The 22,987-nt window shown below is 47.6% G+C and overlaps 1 protein-coding gene across 2 annotated transcripts in view; it reads right to left on the bottom strand.

The window, feature by feature from the left end:
* The window catches only part of slc26a6.2 (solute carrier family 26 member 6, tandem duplicate 2), a 208,508-nt gene that overhangs the window by 165,723 nt on the left and 19,798 nt on the right, over positions 1 to 22,987 (bottom strand). Inside the window, exon 1 of one of the 2 annotated variants that reach the window (XM_086001954.1) lies at positions 454 to 572. The exons of the other annotated variant lie outside the window; for it this stretch is intronic. Coding sequence (XP_085858080.1) covers positions 454 to 485 — 32 coding nt within the window. The 5' untranslated portion in view covers positions 486 to 572. Of the gene's footprint in view, positions 1 to 453; positions 573 to 22,987 lie in introns of those variants that run through there. 2 annotated transcript variants of the gene reach the window in all.

Raw genomic sequence — 22,987 nt, 5'->3', positions numbered from 1 at the left:
CTCACCGTTATTTTGACAGAAAATTATGGGCCAATGACAAAACCGAGAGTGTGAGGAATGAGTGGCAGACAGTCCGTACAAACTGTGAGAAAATGGAGAAGATGAGGGAGACTGCGAGAAATGGTAACAGCGTGCGAAGGAAGGGTCAGGTCAGTGTGAGCAACAGAAGTGAAGAACAGGTGAGAAAAAGCAGAAGATATGGTTGACAGAGATACCAGCAGGGAAATCAAGGAATAGTTGGGAGACAGAGCTTGGGGCAGTGAGTAGCTGATATAGAGGAGCAGGTGAATGGCCCAGAGAGTTTCTTTCACAGTTTAAAAATCACAAATTAATTTGTAACTATTCAAATGAGTAAAACTGCCAGTGATGTTACATTTAAAAAAAAGGCTTGCCTCTACTTTGATCTCCAAACCTGTTCTAATTATTTCTCCATAGTTCTTAATTCCCACATACCTCTCTCTTTCGTCATCACTGTTTCCTTGCATTTTTTTCCTTTTACACAGCTCTCTCGTTCTATCTTTGCCTTTCTCGTCCTTCCCTTCAACGGGCTCTAATGTCCTTCCTTCTCCCACTCTCGGAAACTTCCTGGTGTCATTTCCTCCCTTATATTCAGTTTTGTGTTCAGCCTCTCGTGTGCATACTTCCTGGGCTGTGCCTCCTCCTTCAACTTTCTACACATCCTCTCTCGGCTGCTGTGCTTTTTGCTTCCCTGGCGCGCAACTTCACACGTGAATTCTGTTGGTACCGTTGTTGTTGGCCCACAACTTTCGGACTCTTCAGCGTCCAGCCGTGCCACTGATCAGGAACGTCTGAGAACAGGGAGGTACTAAAGAAGATGTGAACTACAGAGGGCCTGAGAGAGGAAACAAAAGGGATTCTATCTTACACGATGGCAGGTTAAGTTGCGATTAAATCAGGATCTATAAGACAACTGAGATAGGCTCAATGTCCATGTAGTCTGCTGACTATGTGGATGGGAAGTCGACTATTGAGTATTTGATTGTTATGATCTTCTCAAGCACAAGATCGAGAATTTTAGAACATTTTTAACAGCAGAGGAATACTGTAATGTTATGATGGCACACTGTGTTGGAAATCCAACTCACATTGTCATGAAATTCTGATTTGATTTGTAATGTGACTTTTCAACAGCGATTTCTCCATTTTAAGCTTGCTGCTGTAGAAAGGTGTTGAATTGAGTTGCCTAGGCAGTCAGCTCCAAAATCTTCTAGTGGCCAGCTGGTAAGTGGAAAGGGAGATGGGCCAGGAGAGGGTCTCCAGTTCATCTCCTTGACTTGGGAAAGTAAAGTTATTTAGCCTAGGGAGACGATGGGAGGGGAGGAAAATAAATTTAAAAAACACACTTTATGAATGGATTTTGATTTTAAAAATTAAGCCATTTTTAGATGAAACAATTTCTATAATCACAGTTTAAAAATTCAAAGTGGAAAATTCTAATAGCAGACACAGGAGCCCAGTTGGTGATATCAATGGATGAACATGCTCATATGGTCAACTTGCTTAGAATGTCAGCTGTGGCTCACATGGTAGAACTCTCGTCTCTGAGTCAGAGGGTCGTGAGTCCAGGGTCCCACTCCAGACACTTGAGCACAAAAATCTAGGCTGACACTCCAGTGGAGTACTGAGCGAGTGCTGCACTGTCGGAGGTGCTGTCTTTCCGATGAGATGTTACACCGTGGCCCCTTCTGCCCTCTTGGGGTGGATGTAAAAAATCCTATAGCATTATTCGAAGAAGAGCAGGTGAGTTATCCATCAATCAACATCACCAAAACAGATTATCCGGCCATTATCTCATTGCTATTGGGAAGACCGAAGCCATTGCCTTTGAGTTCCTGCCACAAACTCTGTTCCCTAGCCACTGACTCCATCCCTCTCCTGGCAACTGTCTGAGGCTGAACCAGACTGTTTGCAACCTCGGTGTCCTACTTGACCCCGAGATGAGCTTCCGACCACATATCTACGCCTTCACTAAGATCACCTACTTCCACCTCCGTAACATCGCCCGACTCCACCCCTGCCTCAGCTCATCTGCTGCTGAAACCCTCATCCAAGCCTTTGTTACCGCTATACTTCTCCTAGCTGGCCTCCCATTTTCTACCCTCTGTAAACTTGAGGTCATCCAAAACTCTGCTGCCCGTATCTTAACTCGCACCAAGTCCAGTTCACCCATCACCTCGATTTTAAAATTCTCATCCTTGTTTTCAAATCCCTCCAGGGCCTCGCCGCTCCCTATCTCTGAAATCTCCTCCAGCCCTACAACTCTCCGAGGTATCTGCGCTCCTCCGATTCTGGCCTCCTGAGCATCCCCTATTTTAATCGCTCCACCACTGGCGGCTAAGCTCTGGAATTCCCTCCCTAAACCTCTCCGCCTCTCTCTACCTCTCTTTCCTCCTTAAAGATGCTCCTTAAAACCTACCTCTTCTGCTCTAATAGCTCCTTATGTGGCTCGGTGTCAAGTTTTGTTGGATGAAGCTCCTGTGAAGCGCCTGGGGACTTCTTACGACGTTAAAAGCGCTATATAAATACAAGTTGTTTTTGTTGTTGTTGCTATGTGTGGGAGCTTGCTGTGCACAGATTAGCTGTCGCGTTTCCTACATTACAACAGTGACTACCAATGTTCCCGCTAAGCTGCGCGACCGCACAGCAGTCTGGAGGTCCCGCGCAACGGTCTGGAGGTCCCGCGTAGCGGTCTGGAGGTCCCGCGCAACGGTCTGGAGTTCCCGCACAGCGGTCTGGAGGTCCCGCGCAGCGGTCTGGGGGTCCCGCGCAGTGGTCTGGGGGTCCCGCGCAACGGTCTGGAGTTCCCGCGCAGCGGTCTGGCGGTCCCGCGCAGCAGTCTGGAGGTCCCGCGCAGCAGTCTGGGGGTCCCGCGCAGCGGTCTGGAGGTCCAGTGCAGCGGTCTGGAGGTCTCGCGCAGTGGTCTGGCGGTCCTGCGTAGCAGTCTGGAGGTCCCGTGCAACGGTCTGGAGTTCCCGCGCAGCGGTCTGGAGATCCCGCGCAATGGTCTGGAGGTCCAGTGCAGCGGTCTGGAGGTCCCGCGCAGCGGACTGGGGGTCCCGCGCAGCGGTCTGGAGGTCCAGTGCAGCGGTCTGGCGATCCCGCGCAGCGGCCTGGAGGTCCCGCGCAGCAGTCTGGAGATCCCACGCAGCGGTCTGGAGGCTCCGCTGCTCATCAGCTTTCCCATGGGAATAACCATGCTTGTGCAAAAATTTGAATCGGCCCCTCAGCCAGTTAAAGGTCCTGTGCACCTAAATAAAAATTACAGGGAACATTGGTGACTACATTTCTAAAGTACTTCATTGACTAACGCGCTTTGCGATGTCCTGAGGTTGTGAATGGCACTATATAAATGCAAGTCTTTCTTTTCTTTTTCTTTCTTAGTGGACATGTTAACTCATTTAAAATAAAGAGCCTGCATTAAATTAGTGGGAAGAGGTGTGTCCGATGAGTGTATTAAATGGTTATTCACGTATCACCAACAGTCAGTACAGGGATAGAATCCTTAGGTTCCTCACTGTGGTGAGTGGGACAGATCACTGGACGGTGATCAGAGGGTTACATTTAGTCTGGTTAATGGTTGTGTGTAAAATTCCATTGTGCACTACATTGTGCAGCGCATCGAGCAGCAGCAGCAGCCACGATGACTCGCAGTCCGACTGGGAGGAGGGGAGCCGGGAATGGTGGCCAGAGGGTGAGCGGGAGAAGCAGGCCACCACACGTGGAGCCGAGCCGGCAACAGTGAGGAGGAGGCCGCGGTGACGAGGAGGACGGAGCGGCTGAGGGACATCGTGCTCCCACTGCCACTGGATGCCAAAGAATTGACTTTCTGAACACGGCGCTGTAAGAATAGCTGACGTGTCCCCACGGGGAGTAAGCATTCCATTGTATTAGTACGTATGGCAAATAAAAATTGAGTTGAATTGAATTAATGCAATTGTTAACCCATTTGTGCACCCACTCCCCGCACCCACCCCCCCCCCCCACTCCGCCCTCTTCATCCCCCCCATTGGTGACCGAGCTTTGGCCCCATTCTCTGGAACTTCATGTGTGAATCCCTCCACCTTTCCACTTTCCGCGCCACCTTTAAAAACTTTCTCAAAACCCATCTATTCTACCAAGTTCTTGGTCAACTGTCGTAAACCGCTTATCAGGGCTGAACGGCATGCCTTTATTTGTTTTTTATCGAATTTTTTTCCTTCATCTTCCCCTCAGTAAAGCACATCGGGATGTTTTCTCATTGAAGGCGCTGTATAAATGCAGGTTGTGGTTAATTTTAAAGGACTGCATTCAAATAGCACACAAAGGACATTTTACATGAACACTTTAACCAGTGCATTACCAAAGAGAAGTTTTAATGCAGCATTAACAGTAGATTTTACTCCAGTAACGAAAAGCAAATCCAAAGAGGAAACTATCCAACTAGTCAGTGTATCTTTAGAACAAAAATTAGAATGGTGTGGAAAGTTCTCAGTGTGTCTGTGTTGGCGGAAGTGTTTGACTGGAAACTTAATTTTTTGTGAATGTTTTAGTAATATTAAAAGCACCATCTCTGTAATCAGGAGCCATCTTCCCATTAGCCAAGCTCACCTACATGCTACATGCTTATATGTATTATTTTTACACACCTTAACCAATGAGCCATTAAGCATTCATACATGAACTTCACTGATCAGAAGTATTACCTATCATATCACTCCGTATGAGAACTTTCCAATATTTTTCAAATTTTCCAGGGAGTGTACTTAAAAAAAAAAAAAGCAGCACATTTTTGAATATAGGGACACAAATGTTATAGATGAACTTCCAGATGGCTTAGTGGGTAAAGGCACCTTATCGATTGATACTGAGTCAAACACCAGAAGAGTCCATGTTCGATCCCCAATCAATGCAGAATTACCTGCAATCAGCTGGGGCACTGCAGTTAACGTCAGCACCCCTGGATTAGGAAGGGAGAATAAAACCAAGCAGGCCTGTCACTCCTGACTGTCAGCCAGCGGCCTCTGCTGGAGACAACAGCAACAACAATTTATATTTATATAGCACTGTTAACGTAGTGTTATAAAACAAAATTTGACACCGAGCCACATAAGGAGACATTAGGGTAGATGACCAAAAGCTTGGTTAATGAGGTAGGTTTTAAGGAGCGTCTTCAAGGAGGAAAGAGAGGTACAGAGGCAGAGAAGTTTAGGGAGGGAATTCCAGAGCTTAGGGCCTCGGCAGCTGAAGGCACGGCCACCTATGGTGGAACAATTAAAATCGGGGATGTTCAAGGGGCCAGAATTGGAGGAGCGCAGATATCTTGGAATGTTGTGGGGCTGGAGGAGATTACAGAGATAGGGAGGGGCGAGGCCATTGAAAACAAGGATGTGAATTTTAAAATTGAGACGTTGCTTAACCGGGAGCCACTGTTGGTCAGTGAGCACAGGGGCGATGGGTGAACGGCTTGCGTGTAGATGTCAGGAGAGGACATGATCGGGCTTAGCTGCCTCCAAGGTCATATACCCAGAGAAATTGAGTGCCCAGGCTTACACAGTTCCTCTTCAAGTCACACACCATCCTGACCTGGACATATATCACTGTTCCTTTATTGGTGCTGGGTCAAAATCCTGAAACGCCCCGGGAACACCTTCACCACACGGACTGCAGTGGTTCAAGAAGGTGGCCCACCTCTACCATCTTCTCAAGGGTAGCTAGGGGTGGGCAATAAATGCCAGCTTTGCCAGCAATGCCCACATTCTGAGAATGAATTGAAGAAAAACACATGATGAACAGTCATTTGGGTGAGGTATCACAGAGCCTCTGGTGCTCATGGAACTCTACTCCAGTACTTTCAGGGAATCATAGATTCATACAGCATAGGAGGAGGCCATTTGGCCCATCGTGCCTGCGTCAGCTCTTTGAAGGGGCCATCCAATTAGCCCCGGTCCCTTGCTCTTTCCCCATAGCATACGAACATACAAAATTGATGGGCAAGAAAAGACCAGCTGGACATTCAAGCCTGCCCCACACTCATGATGGCCAGAGTATCACCACTAAATGTTTCCTCCCCTCTCCCCACCCCCTGAAACCAGGCAATCTCCTGGCAGAGGCAAAAAAAAAAGAGAAAAAGTCCAGTGCCAATAAGGAAAAAAAATACTCTGGAAAATTCGTCTCTAACCCCCTCAGGCGATCGAAATCAGTTTGGGAGATCACATGACCAAGTGTTATCTACAAAGACAATATATAGAGGAAGGAAGGAGAAAACTGCAGTCGATCTGGACTCCGGCCAAGAGTCTGTAAACTCGGATTAGATCGGACAAATTGACAACGACACATTATGACAGCATTTTGTTCTGGAACATGGATTAACCAGTGATGCCTCAATTAGTTTAACACCAATGACAGGATGATGTCAACAAACACAATGGCCTCAATTTTCACGGGGCAGGAATGGTGCACGTGAGCCCGGTAGCGGGTAGCTAACATGGAGAGTTTGGGGATGTGGAGGTCCACCCGATCTTAACGGCAGGGCTTAAATTAAATTAAATAAAAGTTCCCGGAATCCCGCTCAACACCTGGCCAGATTCACTACCTGGTCTTTGGGCGGGAGCAGGAATTTGGTGGCAAGAGGCTGCAGTCAATGGGAGGAGGGGTCAAAGCTTTGATGCTGGGGATGCACAGGCATGCACACACTCACAGACACACACAGGCATACACACACTCACAGACACTCACAGGCATGCACACACTCACAGACACACACAGGCATACACACACTCACAGACACTCACAGGCATGCACACACTCACAGACACACACAGGCATACACACACTCACAGACACTCACAGGCATGCACACCCTCACAGACACACACAGGCATACACACACTCACAGACACACACAGGCATACACACACTCACAGACACTCACAGGCATACACACACTCACAGACACACACAGGCATACACACACTCACAGACACACACACAGGCATGCACACCCTCACAGACACACACAGGCATACACATACTCACAGACACACACAGGCATACACACACTCACAGACACTCACAGGCATACACATACTCACAGGCATACACATACAGACACACACAGGCATGCACACCCTCACAGACACACACAGGCATACACATACTCACAGGCATACACATACAGACACACACAGGCATGCACACACTCACAGACACTCACAGGCATACACACACTCACAGACACTGACACAGGCATACACATACTCACAGACGCACACAGGCATACACATACAGACACACACGGGCATACACATACTTACAGACACACAGGCATACACACACTCACAGAGACTCACACAGGCATACACACACTCACAGACACACACAGGCATACACACACAGACACTCACACAGGCATACACACACTCACAGACACACGCAGGCATACACACACTCACAGACACACACAGGCATGCACACACTCACAGACACTCACAGGCATACACACACTCAGACACCCACACAGGCATACACACATTCACAGACACACGCAGGCATACACACACTCACAGACACTGACACAGGCTTACACATACTCACAGACCCACACAGGCATACACACACTCACAGACACACACAGTCATACACACACTCACAGACACTCACACAGGCATACACACACTCACAGACACACACAGGCATGCACACACTCACAGACACTGACACAGGCTTACACATACTCACAGACCCACACAGGCATACACACACTCACAGACACACACAGGCATACACACACTCACAGGCACACACAGGGATACACACACTCACAGACACACACAGGCATACACACACTCACAGGCACACACAGGCATGCACACACTCACAGACACTCACAGGCATACACACACTCACAGACACACACAGGCATACACACACTCACAGACACACACAGGCATGCACACACTCACAGACCCACACAGGCATACACACACTCACAGACACACACAGGCATACACACACTCACAGACACACACAGGCATACAAACACTCACAGACACACACAGGCATACACACACTCACAGACACACAGAGGCATACACACACTCACAGACACTGACACAGGCTTACACATACTCACAGACACTCATAGGCATACACACACTCACAGACACACACAGGCATGCACACACTCATAGACACTGACACAGGCATACACATACTCACAGACCCACACAGGCATACACACACTCACAGACACACACAGGCATGCACACACTCACAGACACTCACAGGCATACACACACTCAGACACTCACACAGGCATACACACACTCACAGACACACACAGGCATACACACACTCACAGACACTGACACAGGCTTACACATACTCACAGACACTGACACAGGCTTACACATACTCACAGACCCACACAGGCATACACACACTCACAGACACACACAGGCATGCACACACTCACAGACACTCACAGGCATGCACACACTCACAGACACTGACACAGGCATACACATACAGACACTGACACAGGCTTACACATACTCACAGACCCACACAGGCATACACACACTCACAGACACACACAGGCATGCACACACTCACAGACACTCACAGGCATACACACACTCAGACACCCACACAGGCATACACACACTCACAGACACCCACACAGGCACACACACACTCACAGACACTCACAGGCATGCACACACTCACAGACACTGACACAGGCATACACATACAGACACTGACACAGGCATACACATACTCACAGACACTCACAGGCATACACACACTCACAGACACTGACACAGGCATACACATACTCACAGACACACACGGGCATACACATACTCACAGACACACACAGGCATACACATACTCACAGACACACACAGACTCACAGAGACTCACACAGGCATACACACACTCACAGACACACACAGGCATACACACCCTCACAGACACACACAGGCATACACACACTCACAGACACTCACAGGCATACACACACTCACAGACACTCACAGGCATACACACACTCAGACACTCACTTTTGGCAGATACAAAAGGCTAAAGACGGAGGAAGCCCTAGAGGAGTACAAAAAGTGCAGGGGGATACTTAAAAAAGAAATTAGGAGATCAAGGAGGGGCCATGAAATAACACTGGCGAGCAAAATAAAGGAAAATCCTAAGATGTTTTATAAGTATATTAAGGGTAAGAGGATAACTAGGGAAAAAATAGGGCCCATTAGGGACAAAAGTGGCAATCTGTGTGTGGAGCCGGAAGATGTAGGAGGGGTTCTAAATGAATTTTTTGCATCTGTTTTCACGATGGAGGAGGACGATGTAGACATAGAAATAGGGCAGGGGGACTGTGATATGCTCGAACATATTAACACCGAGAGGGAGGAGGTATTGGCGGATTTAGCTGGCCTAAAAATGGATAAATCCCCAGGCCCGGATGAAATGTATCCCAGGCTGCTGTGTGAGGCAAAGGAAGAGATTGCGGGGGCTCTAACACATATATTCAGGACCTCTCTGGCCACAGGGGATGTGCCAGAGGACTGGAGAACCGCTAATGTAGTACCATTATTCAAGAAGGGAAGTAGGGAAAAACCGGGGAACTACAGGCCAGTGAGCCTAACATCAGTGGTAGGAAAATTATTGGAAAAAATTCTGAGGGACAAAATTTGTCTCCACTTGGAGAGACAAGGATTAATCAGGGATAGTCAACATGGCTTTGTCAAGGGAAGATCATGTCTGACTAATTTGATTGAATTTTTTGAGGGGGTGACTAGGTGTGTGGATGAGGGTAACGCAGTGGATGTGGTATACATGGATTTCAGTAAGGCCTTCGATAAAGTCCCGCACAGGAGACTGGTCAAGAAGGTAAGAGCCCATGGAATCCAGGGTGCCTTGGCACATTGGATACAAAACTGGCTTAGTGGCAGAAGGCAGAGGGTGATGGTCGAAGGTTGTTTTTGTGACTGGAAGCCTGTGGCCAGCGGGGTACCACAGGGATCGGTGCTGGGTCCCTTGCTGTTTGTGGTCTACATTAATGACTTGGATATGAATGTAAAAGGTATGATCAGTAAGTTCGTGGATGATACAAAAATTGGTAGGGTGGTAAATAGTGAGGAGGGTAGTCTCAGTCTGCAGGACGATATAGATGGGTTGGTCAGATGGGCGGAACAGTGGCAAATGGAATTTAACCCGGAAAAGTGCGAGGTGATGCACTTTGGGGGGACTAACAAGGCAAGGGAATACACAATGAATGGTAAGACCCTAGGCAAGACGGAGGGGCAGAGGGATCTGGGTGTGCAAGTACACAGATCCCTGAAGGCGGCGGAACAGGTGGATAAGGTGGTAAAAAAGGCATATGGGATACTTGCCTTCATTAGCCGAGGCATAGAATATAAGAGCAAGGAGGTTATGATGGAGCTGTATAAAACACTGGTTAGGCCACGGCTGGAATATTGTGTGCAGTTCTGGTCGCCACACTACAGGAAGGATGTGATCGCTTTGGAGAGGGTGCAGAGGAGATTCACCAGGATGTTACCAGGGCTGGAGCGCTTCAGCTATGAAGAAAGACTGGGCAGATTGGGTTTGTTTTCCTTGGAGCAGAGGAGGCTGAGGGGGGACATGATTGAGGTGTACAAAATTATGAGGGGCATAGATAGGATGGATACTGAGGAGCTTTTTCCCTTAGTAGAAGGGTCAATAACTAGGGGGCATAGATTCAAGGTAAAGGGCGGGAGGTTTAGAGGGGATTTGAGAAAGAACTTTTTCACCCAGAGGGTGGTTGGAGTCTGGAACTCACTGCCTGAAAGGGTTGTGGAGGCTGGAACCCTCACAACATTTAAGAAGCATTTGGATGAGCACTTGAAATGCCATAACATACAAGGCTACAGACCAAATGCTGGAATATGGGATTAGATTAGACAGGGCTTGATGGCCGGCACGGACACGATGGGCCGAAGGGCCTCTATCCGTGCTGTATAACTCTATGACTCTATGACTCTATGCACACACATGCACATGCAGATAGACACATGCACACAGACACAAAAAACATGAATACACAACAACTTGCATTTATAGCGCACCTTTAACATCGTAAAACGCCCCAAGGTGCTTCACAGTAACATAATCAGACAAAAACTGACGCCAAGCCAAAGAAGGAGACATTAGGACAGGTGAAAGAAGTAGGTTTTCAATAGCGTCTTAAAGGAGGAGAGAGAGGTGAAGAGGCGGAGAGGTTTGGGGGAGGGGGTGTGTGGGGGAGGGGGAATTCCAGAGTTTAGGGCCTAGATGGCTGAATGCACGGCTGCCAATAGTGGGGCAAAGGAATTGAGCGATGCAGAAGAGGGAAGATTTGGAGGAACACAGATTTCTTGGAGGGTTGTATGGCTGGAGGAGGTTACAGAGATAGGGAGCGGCGAGGCCATGGAGGGCATACACACAAGGAGACATAGAGACGCACACAGGGTCATGTGTTCCTATACCCTATATATAAGGCTGGCAATTGTTTCATTGTAGAATTTGATTTTCCATATTGCTACTTTCATTGTACAACTTTTTGCTCAGTAAAACTTTGTATCTCTCTCCAAGTTGTTAACATCTGCATATTCTAAATGTAATACTTATCCGAGTGAACCTTTCTTCCTCTCTCTAGGATCCTAAACTTCATCACACAGAGCAATTAGAGGATCATTTCGAATCTTTCAGCTAATCTCTGTTACCACCTGAGCCCCGAGTCTGTGATGTAGGTGACCAGTTAGCCAGAAGCAGCAGAATGGGAAAAACACAGAAACAACCAGGAGCCCAAAAAATCTATATTCATAGAATGGTTACAGCAAAGAAGGAGGCCATTCAGCCTGTCAAGCCCATTCCGGCTCTCTGCGAGAGCACTTCAGCTAGTCCCACTCCCCCGCCCTTTCCCCATAGCCTTGCAAATTTTTTTCCTTCAGGTACTTATCCAATTCCTTTTTGAAAGCCACGATTGAATCTGCCTCCACCACCCTTTCAGGTAGTGAATTCCAGAGTCTAACCACTCGCTGCGTTAAAACGTTTTTTCTCATGTCGTCTTTGGTTCTTCTGCCAATCACCTTGAATCTGTGTCCTCTGGTTCTCAACCCTTACGCCAATGGGAACAGCTTCTCTCTATCTACTCTGTCTGGACCCCTCATGATTTTGAGCACCTCTGTCAAATCTCCTCTCAATCTTCTCTGCTCTAAGGAGAACAACCCCGGCTTCTCCAGTCTATCCACGTAACTGAAGTCCCTCATCCCTGGAACCATTCTCGTAAATCTTTTCTGCACCCTCTCATGTGTGTGTAACATGAATTTGGATTTGGACTTGGGTGTACAGGGCAGAATTTCAAAATTTGCAGATGACACAAAACTTGGAAGTACAGTGAACAGTGAGGAGGATAGGTATAGACTTCAAGAGGACATAGACAGGCTGGTGGAATGGGCGGACACGTGGCAGATAAAATGTAACGCAAAAAAGTGCAAAGTGATACATTTTGGTAGAAAGAATGAGGAGAGGCAATATAAACTAAAAGGTACAATCCTAAAGAGGGTGCATGAACGGAGAGACCTGGGGGTATGTGTGCACAAATCGTTGAAGGTGGCAGGGCAGGTTGAGAAAGGGGTTAAAAAAGCAGATGGGATCCTGGGCTTCATAAATAGAGGCATAGAGTACAAAAGCGTGGAAATTATGATGAACCTTTATAAAACACTGGTTCAGCCTCAGCTGGAGTATTGTGTCCAATTCTGGGCACTGCACTTTCGGAAGGATGTTGAAAACTCACTATAAGTGTTTATTGTCCGACCTCTTTGCACCATGCTACTGTTACAAATGTGGTACTATCCCTGATCCTCTTCCACCCTGGTTCTTCTTAGTTACAGTCAATGAAGGAGCACAAACCTCAAATTCCTGATAACAGCAACAAGCTTGATGCTTCCCAGTAGAAAGAGTTGTATTTCCTACATTACAACAGTGACTACACATCAAAAAAGTCCTTCATTGGCTGTAAAGCGCTTTTGGACGTCCTGAGGTTGTGAACGGTGCTATATAAACATAAGTTCTTTTTTTCCCCTTCATGTAGCACCTTATCACGTCGCTCAGAAACATCTCCAAGAGCTTCATAAATTACTTTGGAATGCGGTGACTATGGTTATGCAGGCAAATGTGGCAGCTGTTATTGCACACAGCAAGATCCCACAAATAGGAATATGAATGACCAGTTACTCTGTTTTTGTTGGGATTCATGGACAGGAAGAACTTTTGACCAGAAGACTGGGTAAACTGCCCCGCTCTTCTTCAAATAGTTCACCTCAACCACCAGGTTTAGTGTCTGATCTAAAGGGTGGCATTCCAACAATAGAACTGCCCCTCAGGATTGCACTGGACTCTCAGCTTAGATTATAAAGATAAAACTCCTGATATGAGGTTCGAATTCACAACCTTCTGACCCATAGGTGACAGTGCTACCAACTGAGTTGAGCGACAGTAACAATAAATCTTTGAGGTCAGATGGGCAGCAGTTGGAGTTGCAACACTTAGCCTAAACATGCCAGGGCTCGGGAGAAGGTACCACAGCCGGAATCTGCATGTGTGTGGCTATTGTCCGAGGATGGGGGGGGGGGGGGGGGGGGGGAGAGCAGGCTTGGCTGTGATGCCCACTGCAGTCAAATAGCCCATCTGAACTCACATGTGAAGACTAGTCACTTGTGTGGATACCAGCAGATGGAGGGTTACCAGCACCCATGGGACCACAGCTCAACAAGAGTCAGCTCCTTAAGAGGGTGGAAGGAAACTCTCGTTTAATCTGCACCTAATCCGGAATTCTCTAATAACCGGCAAAATTCTGGAGTAGGTTTTGAGGCTTCCGTATACTGTATATTTGTGGCTGTGTAACCGGGGTTCTCGTACCTTTTGCCGTGTAATCATGGCTCCTGCACCTCTGTTTGCGTAACCTGGTCCCCTGTACCTGTGTCTGTGGAATGGGGCTCCAGCACTTGTGTCTGTGTTACGGGGCTCTCGTACCTTGGGCCATTGTCACTCCATGTCCCTTCTGCGTTATCCGGAATTTTTAATCAACCGGCACCATCCCGGTCCCGTCGGTGCCGCACACGCATGACATATACAAATGTTTATGTCATGGGTAATTTCAGAAAACATCAACCTTTCAATAAACACTCTCTCGCCCTTGACTCCCCCGTCCCTCCCCAGCCACCGTTGAATTCTGCGATGGAAAGAGAAGTCCTGAAACCACTTTCAATCCCCAAGGTAACTTTTTGAAGTTCAAGAGAAAAAAAACATGCTTTTATCAGCTTTTCATCATGATAAATAAAAATGGCCCATTGCTGTCAAACTGATACCCGAGTCCATTTTTGTTTTATGGAAATGCCAATTCCGTTAACCAGTTCTAACACTGTCCAACCTCTTTACTTCAATTCAGCAATGAAGAGATCTAACCTTCAATAGTTCAATAACCCATATTGAGTGACCTTATAAAGTGAGGTACAACAGCATTACTGTACATTGCCTTCTATATGATACAGCCAGGGATGATGCATACTGCCTGTGAGTTTTGTATGCTGAACTAAATTTTGAATCTTCATGTGCGTATTTCAAGTTTTTCTGTGAATATGCCAAAATGTCAACATCATTATTTATTAGATTTAGCTGTGACTTGCCAAGATACCAAGAAAATTGGATGGAAACGTGGGGAAATGTCACCTGTACTAGCCAGGACCATTACGTCATCTGTGCAAAGGATCATTTGTCCCTACTTGCTGAAAAAGATTTGTGTGTACCTGAGTAAATATTGGACAACTGCAACTCTAACCGACCAGGGAATGGCAGCTGCTCCATTTCAAGGGGGTCATTTGGGCAGGATTTGCAAAAGTTATACAAATGCATAACTTCGCCCTGTAGCGCATGCCAGCTCGTAGCCTAAGATATTTCATTTTTTCTTTGTATGTAGAGCTAGCACAGTAAAACTGGCATTATATCGCTAGAGATATTTAGCCATCAAGGCAGAAACTTGCATTTTCATAAATATTTTAAAATGCAGATAGGTTGACCTATTCCAGCTGGGCAGTGGCGAGGGTTCAGTGGGGGAAAAATTCAATTGTTTGCACCTCCCGTTAACGCCTTAAGAGGGCGCAAAACAACTAGCGCCTGGGCGCGGTGATGTTTGCACCACTTGCGAAATTAACTAGACATTTTGCGGCGGCGCTAAACACTACTGCCACGAGCTCCTGCGCCGGCAGATTGTGACGTCAGTCGAGTGCGCAACGCCCCGTTAGCGCCCCGGACCGGATATTGAGTGGCGCCCCCTGCCTTACCGCCTGCCGCTAGCAACGACAGGTTGAGGGGAGCGTTTTGCTGTTAGAAAGGGACTAGGGGAGAACTATTTAAAGACGACCGCTTCCTGCCTTTTTTTGTCGATGACATTTTTGCACCACGCATTCTGAGAGAGAGAGAGACTTCTGGAGAGATTCAATGCTGTATGAAGGAGTTTTGAGTACTGAGCAGCACTTTGCAGTTTTATTTTGATTTGCCCTTCCTTGCTTCACCAGCGATCTGAGGTAGCGCCTCGCTCCTCGGTCTGATTTAACGCTCCAATCACCTCCAGGCGCGATAAAAGCCAAGTTTGCTGTCGGAGGTGATAATTAGCGCCAGGTGCTAAACTTTGCGCACGGCCGATAATGGCGCCCCAAATGGGGCGATACTGAATTTTTCCCCCAGTGTTCCTAAGCCTAGAAAGGTAAAAATGGTTCTGGGTTCCTGTTCCTAATTTCGACCTAGTGACTTCTGCTGGAAAGCAGGTGAATGTCGGGTGAGCATAACATTTGGCTCAGCTACGATAACCCCCCATGAACAAATAGCCTCACAACACGCACTGACTGGCCTCATATATATGATCTCATTGGGAAAGGCATCAAAGGTCTGCTGGCTCCTTAATCCCCAGGAAGAATTAACGCCTTTAGGAACTGAGAGCAGGAATAAACTGCTACCAAAAGAATGATTTGGTACAGCACAGTCATAGTGCACTGAGCATGTTAACTCGAACTCTTGGTCCCAAAGTGCACCATCTACACTGGACAGCCTGTGTGATAATGCTGCCTTGGGGGTATATTGTATCTGACATTTTTAACATCCAGAGCAATGTTCCCTGTAGGTTTCTCTGTTCTGCGCAGCCTGTTTCTTTCAATGTGCGGTCCCTTTACATTTCTGCGGGTTTTTCCAATGTAAAAGCTTGTGAGCAGCCTGCACGGGACCTTGCAGATGACTGCGTGGCCACGCACTCGTACGCAGCTTAGAAGGGACATTGGTCCAGTGTATATTATACTGTCCTGTTGCACTCTGTGTCTGCAGTTCACAATTTTATTGTGGCACAGTCTCACTAGAACAGCGCAGCTCTCTTTGGCTTTGCCTTCGCCCTGCAGCGCATGCCAGCTCGTAGCCTAAGATATTTCATTTTTTCTGACAACTTAACAGTGCACACCAAGTAAGGTGAAGAGAAACTGACGGCTCTACAGACACAAAACCTTCAGACATAAACCACACCTTTCACATTCTATCGAGCAGTCAGACATCCGAGAGGAGAAAGAAGCAGCAACTTACGCTGATGGGGAACTAGACGAGCTGGTCATGATGGCTCTTGCAGTCGGGCTTTCAGAGAAATGAAGTTCACCTGGACAGGTTTCAGGGACTGATCTTCTTCCTAATTACGTAATTGATCCTGAAAATCCTGTTAGTAACAGCTTATGATGCCTCTAAAGGGAATACTTCTACAGCATGCTTATGTTGCAACCCAAATCTCATTGATTTAATTGCAAATGGAATTTTATTGAAACAAGGGCTGCTCGTGGTTTTTTTTGTGGGTGGCAAATATAACCCCACTATTTAAAAAAGGAGGGAGAGAGAAAACAGGGAACCACAGACTGGTTAGCCTAACATCAGTAGTAGGGAAAATGCTAGAGTCTATTATAAAGGATGTGATAACAGGACACTTAGAAAATATCAACGGGATTAGACAAAGTCAACATGGATTTATGAAAGGGAAATCGTGTTTGACAAACCTACTGGAGTTTTTTTGAGGATGTAACTGGTAGAATAGATAAGGGAGAACCAGTGGATGTGGTGTATTTGGATTTTCAGAAGGCCTTTGATAAAGTCCCACATAAGAGGGTAGTGTGCAAAATTAAAGCACATGGGATTGGGGGTAATATACTGGCATGGATTGAAAATTTGTTTACAGACAGGAAACACAGAGTAGGAATAAATGGGTCTTTTTCGGGGTGGCAGGCGGTGACTAGTGGGGTACCACAGTGCTTGGGCCCCAGTTATTCACAATATATATCAATGATTTGGATGAGGGAACCAAATGTAATATTTCCAAGTTTGTTGATGACACGAAACTAGGTGGGATTGTGAGTTGTGAGGAGGATGCAAAGAGGTTTCAAGGTGATGTAGACAAGTTGAGTGAGTGGGAAATACATGGCAGATGCAGTATAACATGGATAAATGTGAAGTTATCCACTTCGGTAGGAAAAACAGAAAGGCAGAGTATTATTTAAATGGTGATAGATTGGAAAATGTTGATGTACAAAGGGACCTGGGTGTCCTTGTACACCAGTCACTGAAAGCAAACATACAGGTGCAGCAAGCAGTTAGAAAGGCAAATGGTATGTTGGCCTTCATTGCAAGAGGATTTGAGTACAGGAGCAAGGATGTCTTACTACAGTTATACAAGGCCTTGGTGAGACCACACCTAGAGTACTGTGTGCAGTTTTGATCTCCTTACCTAAGAAAGGATATACTTGCCATAGAGGGAGTGCAGCGAAGGTTCACCAGACTGATTCCTGGGATGATAGGACTGTCGTTGTATGAGGAGAGGTTGGGTCGACTAGGCCTGTATTCACTAGAGTTTCGAAGAATGAGAGGGGATCTCATTGAAACGTATAAAATTCTGACAGGGCTAGACAGACTGGATGCAGGGAGGATGTTTCCCCTGGCTGGGGGGTCTAGAACGAGGGGGTCACAGTCTCAGGATACGGGGTAGGACATTTAGGACTGAGAGGAGAAATTTCTTCACTCAGAGGGTGGTGAACCTGTGGAATTCTCTACCACAGAAGGCTGTGGAGGCCAAGTCACTGAATATATTTAAGAAGGAGATAGATAGATTTCTAGACACAAAAGGCATCAAGGGGTATGGGGAGAGAGCGGGAATATGGTATTGAGATAGAGGATCAGCCATGATCATATTGAATGGCGGAGCAGGCTCAAAGGGCCGAATGGCCGACTCCTGCTCCTATTTTTCTATGTTTCTATAACTTAACCCTGTAAGCCCCAGGAAGATTATTCGCGTGGATAATGACATTGAACAAGTTAACTCTTTAGAAAAAAGTTGTGGCAAACCGGAGTTGCTGCTTGTGACAGAAGCTTAATCAGTAGTGTAACATCATGTTTCCACTGAAGCAGGTTACAGTATATGACTATGACTGCATCTATTTTGCAAGAGACCCACAGTTTCCTGTACGTGACTGTACATGCCACCAGACTCATGACTGCCTAGAAGTGAAGGATCTTAGTTAAAGGTTTACCGCAGCCAGCTCACAAGCATTAACTTGTGAAATCATTAGAGTATAGAAACATAGAAGATAGGAGCAGGAGTAGGCCATTCGGCTCCTCGAGCCTGCTCCGCCATTCAATGAGATCATGGCTGATCATCCAAATTCAGTACCCTGTCCCTGCTTTCTCCCCATATCCCTTGATCCCTTTAGCCTTAAGAAATATATCTAACTCCTTCTTGAATATATTTAATGAATTGGCCTCAACTGTCTTCTGTGGTAGAGAATTCCACAGGTTCACCACTCTCTGGGTGAAGAAATTCCTCCTCATCTCAGTCCTAAATGGCTTACCCCTTATCCTTAGACTGTGACCCCTGGTTCTGGACTCCCCCGCCATCAGGAACAGCCTTCCTGCATCTAGTCTGTCTAGTCCTGTTAGAATTTTATAAGTTTCAATGAGATCCCCTCTCATTCTTCTAAACTCTAGCGAATATAAGCCTAATCGACCCAATCTCTCCTCATACGTCATTCCTGCCATCCCAGGTATCAGTCTGGTGAATCTTTGCTGCACTCCCTCCATGGCAAGAACGTCCTTCCTCAGATAAGGCGACCAAAACTGCACACAATACTCACGGTGTGATCTCACCAAGGCCCTGTACAACTGCAGCAAGACATCCTTGCTCCTTTACTCGAATCCTCTCGCTATGAAGGCCAGCATACCATTTGCCTTCTTAACCGCCTGCTGAACTTGCATGCCTGCCTTCAGCGACTGGTGCACAAGGACACCCAGGTCTCATTGCACTTCCCCTTTTCCCAATCTATTGCCGTTCAGATAATAATCTGCCTTCCTGTTTTTGCCACCAAAGTGGATAACCTCGCATTTATCCACATTATACTGCATCTGCCATGCATCTGCCCAATCGCCCAACCTGTCCAAATCGTGCTGGAGTTTCTCTGCATCCTCCTCACAGCACACATGCCCACCCAGCTTTGTGTCATCTGCAGACTTGGAGATATTCCATCTAGTTCCCTCATCTAGATCATTAATATATATTGTGAATAACTGGGATCCTAGCACTGATCCCTGCGATACCCCACTAGTCACTGCCTTCCACTCGGAAAAAGACTTGTTTATTCCAACTCTTTGCTTTCTGTCTGCCAACTGTTGTGTATGTAATATGTATGTTACTTTAAACCTATGGCGAGGGCAGCACTACTTTGTAGGGCGTAGTGATACCGTAGTACCACTCCTGGCCATAGGGGTATAAATAGTACTGTGGGTACTGATCGCCCCTCAGTTCCCGCCTGTTGGTATGAAGTAAAGACCTACATCGAACCTTCTAAGCTGTCTCTTCCTTATTGTATTAAGTATATTCGCATACTTTACACTGGCGACGAGTAACGTTCGAACTCACCAGTACAAGGTGCAACAAAGGATCGGTAGCAGTACGGGGAGAGAAGCTTCTTACCAGCCTGCAGAGTCCAACGTCGACCGAAGGAGGCCGCCCAGTTCAGGAGGAGCGGCAGCAACGGAGCGAGAGAGAGAGGTTTCCAGCGGAGGCTGCGGCAGCTGAGAGAAGAGGCTGAACGGGCGTTCCAGACACGGGGCAAAAGTCCACCCAGGGCCAGGTAAACTGCAATCCTTCCCGGGGAACGCGAGCTGCAAGGGCCAGAACGGGCAGGCGATCTGGGGAACAAACGGAGCCACGAGGACTAGCGGGCCATGAGAGGGGAAGGTCGTTGTAATAGCGGCGGTGGCAATAACGGGAGCTGCAAGGGCCAAAAATAACGAACCTGGAGAGACGTCGTTGACAGCAGAGGGAGAAAAGGCGGGGAAAGCGCCATCTAGTGGACAAAGGGGAAAAGTTTTTCTCTTCAGCAGTTTAAAATTTTTAAAAAAACAGCGCCATCTAGTAGACAAAAGGGGAAAAGTTTTCTCTTCAGCAGTTTAAAAAAAAAACAACAGCGCCATCTAGTGGAAAAAGGCGGGAAAACCTCTTCAGCGGTTTTAAAAATGGCTAAAGAAGCTCGGTTGTCAGAATTTGTTGCCGACATAGAAGAATGGGACGCATATGTAGAAAGGCATGAACTTTATTGCATAGTAAACAAGGTGAAAGATGACGAAAAGGCAGCAACCTTATTAAATTCTATGGGGGCAAAAACATACGGTCTGCTGAGGAATCTTCTTACTCCAGAAAAGCCAGCAGACAAAACGTATGCCCAAATTGTTGATACGTTAAAGGAACATTTAAACCCTAAGCCACTGTGATGAAATATATTCCATTCATCACTGCCTGTTTTCTGTGTCTTGTAACTGCCTGCTTTCTGTGTCTTTTCCCTTCCCCCAGTCCTCATGTATTATGTATTGGAATGTGCTGGAACTGGTTGTGTGCAGGGCTCCGCCCATACCTGGCTCCTTTGTAATCTAACTTCAGTCCGGCATCAGCCTCCTGAAGGTAGACATCTCTCTATTTTACGTGTTATGTTCTGAGTTAATAAAAGCCTTACTTTTGTTCTGCTAACTTCGAGTCTCGGAATAATTGAGGCACATCAATTTTATTAACTCAATTTTCAACACTATGGATCAACTCCTGAAACCCGAACGTTTGGATTTGGATCAACATGCTCCGGACGCATCAGCACGCTTCGGACACTGGTTTGACTGTATGGAATTCTTCCTGGACAATTCCGCAGCCGTCAAAGACGCTACGGACACTGCGAAGATGAGACTCGGAATGCTACGGAATTGGGTAAGCCACCGGGTTTACCCCCTCATCCAAGACGCCGATACGTACCTGGCCGCCTGCAACACCTTAAAGGCGCATTACCAGCAGCCTACGAATGAGGTGTATGCTAGGCATCTACTCGCTACTCGCGCACAGCGACCTGGGGAATCGGTGGAGGAGTTCCTAAGCATCCTGAAAAAGCTTGGCAAGGACTGTAAGTGCCGAGATGTAAAAGCCGCAGTGTACACCGACGAGCTTGTTCGCGATGCCTTTATCACAGGCCTCAGCTCCACTCACATCCGGCAAAGACTGCTGGAAAAAATGGGGTTGGACCTGAAACAGGCTGCGGACACCGCGCGGTCCCTGGAGATGGCCCAGAGAAACTCGGACGCCTACTCTTCAGCCCGCGCCACCCACGCCGCCACGTGTGCGCCGAGGGCGCCGCCATCTTGGAAGGCATCTTCCCCGCCCGGCAGCCCGACACCGGCGGGGCCCAGCTCTACCCCCAGAAGCCCTACGACAGCCGCGACGCGTCAAGGACCCAACTGCTACTTCTGCGGGCAGCCAAAGCACACCAGAAACCTGTGCCCGGCGAAAGGCACCACCTGCTTTAAGTGCGGTAAGAAGGGGCACTTCGGGAAGGTGTGCAGAGGGAACCCCGCCGGAAAACCAACCGCCGGAAAACCCGCCACCGCCGCGTGTGCGCCGTGGGAGCGGCCATCTTGGACGCCATCTTGCCCGACCTCGTGGGGTCCGCCATCTTATGAGCAGACAGTGTGGACGCCATCTTGTCTCGATCAGGGCCCTACAGTGGCATCGGTCACAGTGGACCAGACCAGGCCGCATCCGCTATCCAAATCAATGGTGGACATCGAGGTAAACGGGTGCCGGGTTAAATGCTTAATTGACAGTGGAAGCACGGAGAGTTTTATCCACCCTGAACTGGCACAACAACTCTCCCTAAAGGTGGTCCCTGCTCAGGGTACCATCTCTATGGCCGATAAAACCCAGACATCGACCATTCTGGGTTATTGCACGGTACAATTGTGCGTTAACGGAACTGTGTATGATAATTTTAAAGTATTAATCATGAAGAATCTATGTGCGAGCGTGATCTTGGGTTTGGATTTCCAGTGCAACCACCAAAGCATCACGCTCAAGTACGGTGGGCCCCAGCCGCCCCTCACAGTGTGCGGTCTGGCTACCCTGAAGGCAAAGCCGCCTTCGCTATTCGCGAACCTTACCCCTAACTGCCGGCCAATAGCGACCAAAAGCAGGAGGTACAGCTGGGAGGACAGGCGGTTTATCGCGACCGAGGTAGACAGGCTCCTGAAAGAGCGCATTATTGAACACAGCAACAGCCCGTGGCGCGCCCAAGTGGTAGTGGTAAGGGGTAGCGAGAAGAAACGGATGGTGATCGACTATAGTCAAACGATCAACAGGTACACCCTACTAGACGCCTACCCGCTACCCCGCATATCAGAAATGGTGAACCAAATCGCCCAATACCGGGTGTTCTCCACCATCGACCTCAAGTCAGCGTACCACCAGCTCCCTATCAGACCAGAGGACCGCCCGTACACCGCCTTCGAGGCAAACGGACGCCTCTACCAATTCCTCAGAGTCCCCTTTGGGGTGACGAACGGGGTCTCGGTC

Source organism: Somniosus microcephalus, chromosome 11 (genome assembly GCF_052327205.1).
Source record: "Somniosus microcephalus isolate GS21.2 chromosome 11, FLI_Smic_1.0, whole genome shotgun sequence".
NCBI classification, from domain to species: Eukaryota; Metazoa; Chordata; class Chondrichthyes; order Squaliformes; family Somniosidae; genus Somniosus; species Somniosus microcephalus.
Note: the sequence above shows the minus strand (reverse complement) of the source record. Positions and strands in the feature narration are given on the sequence as shown.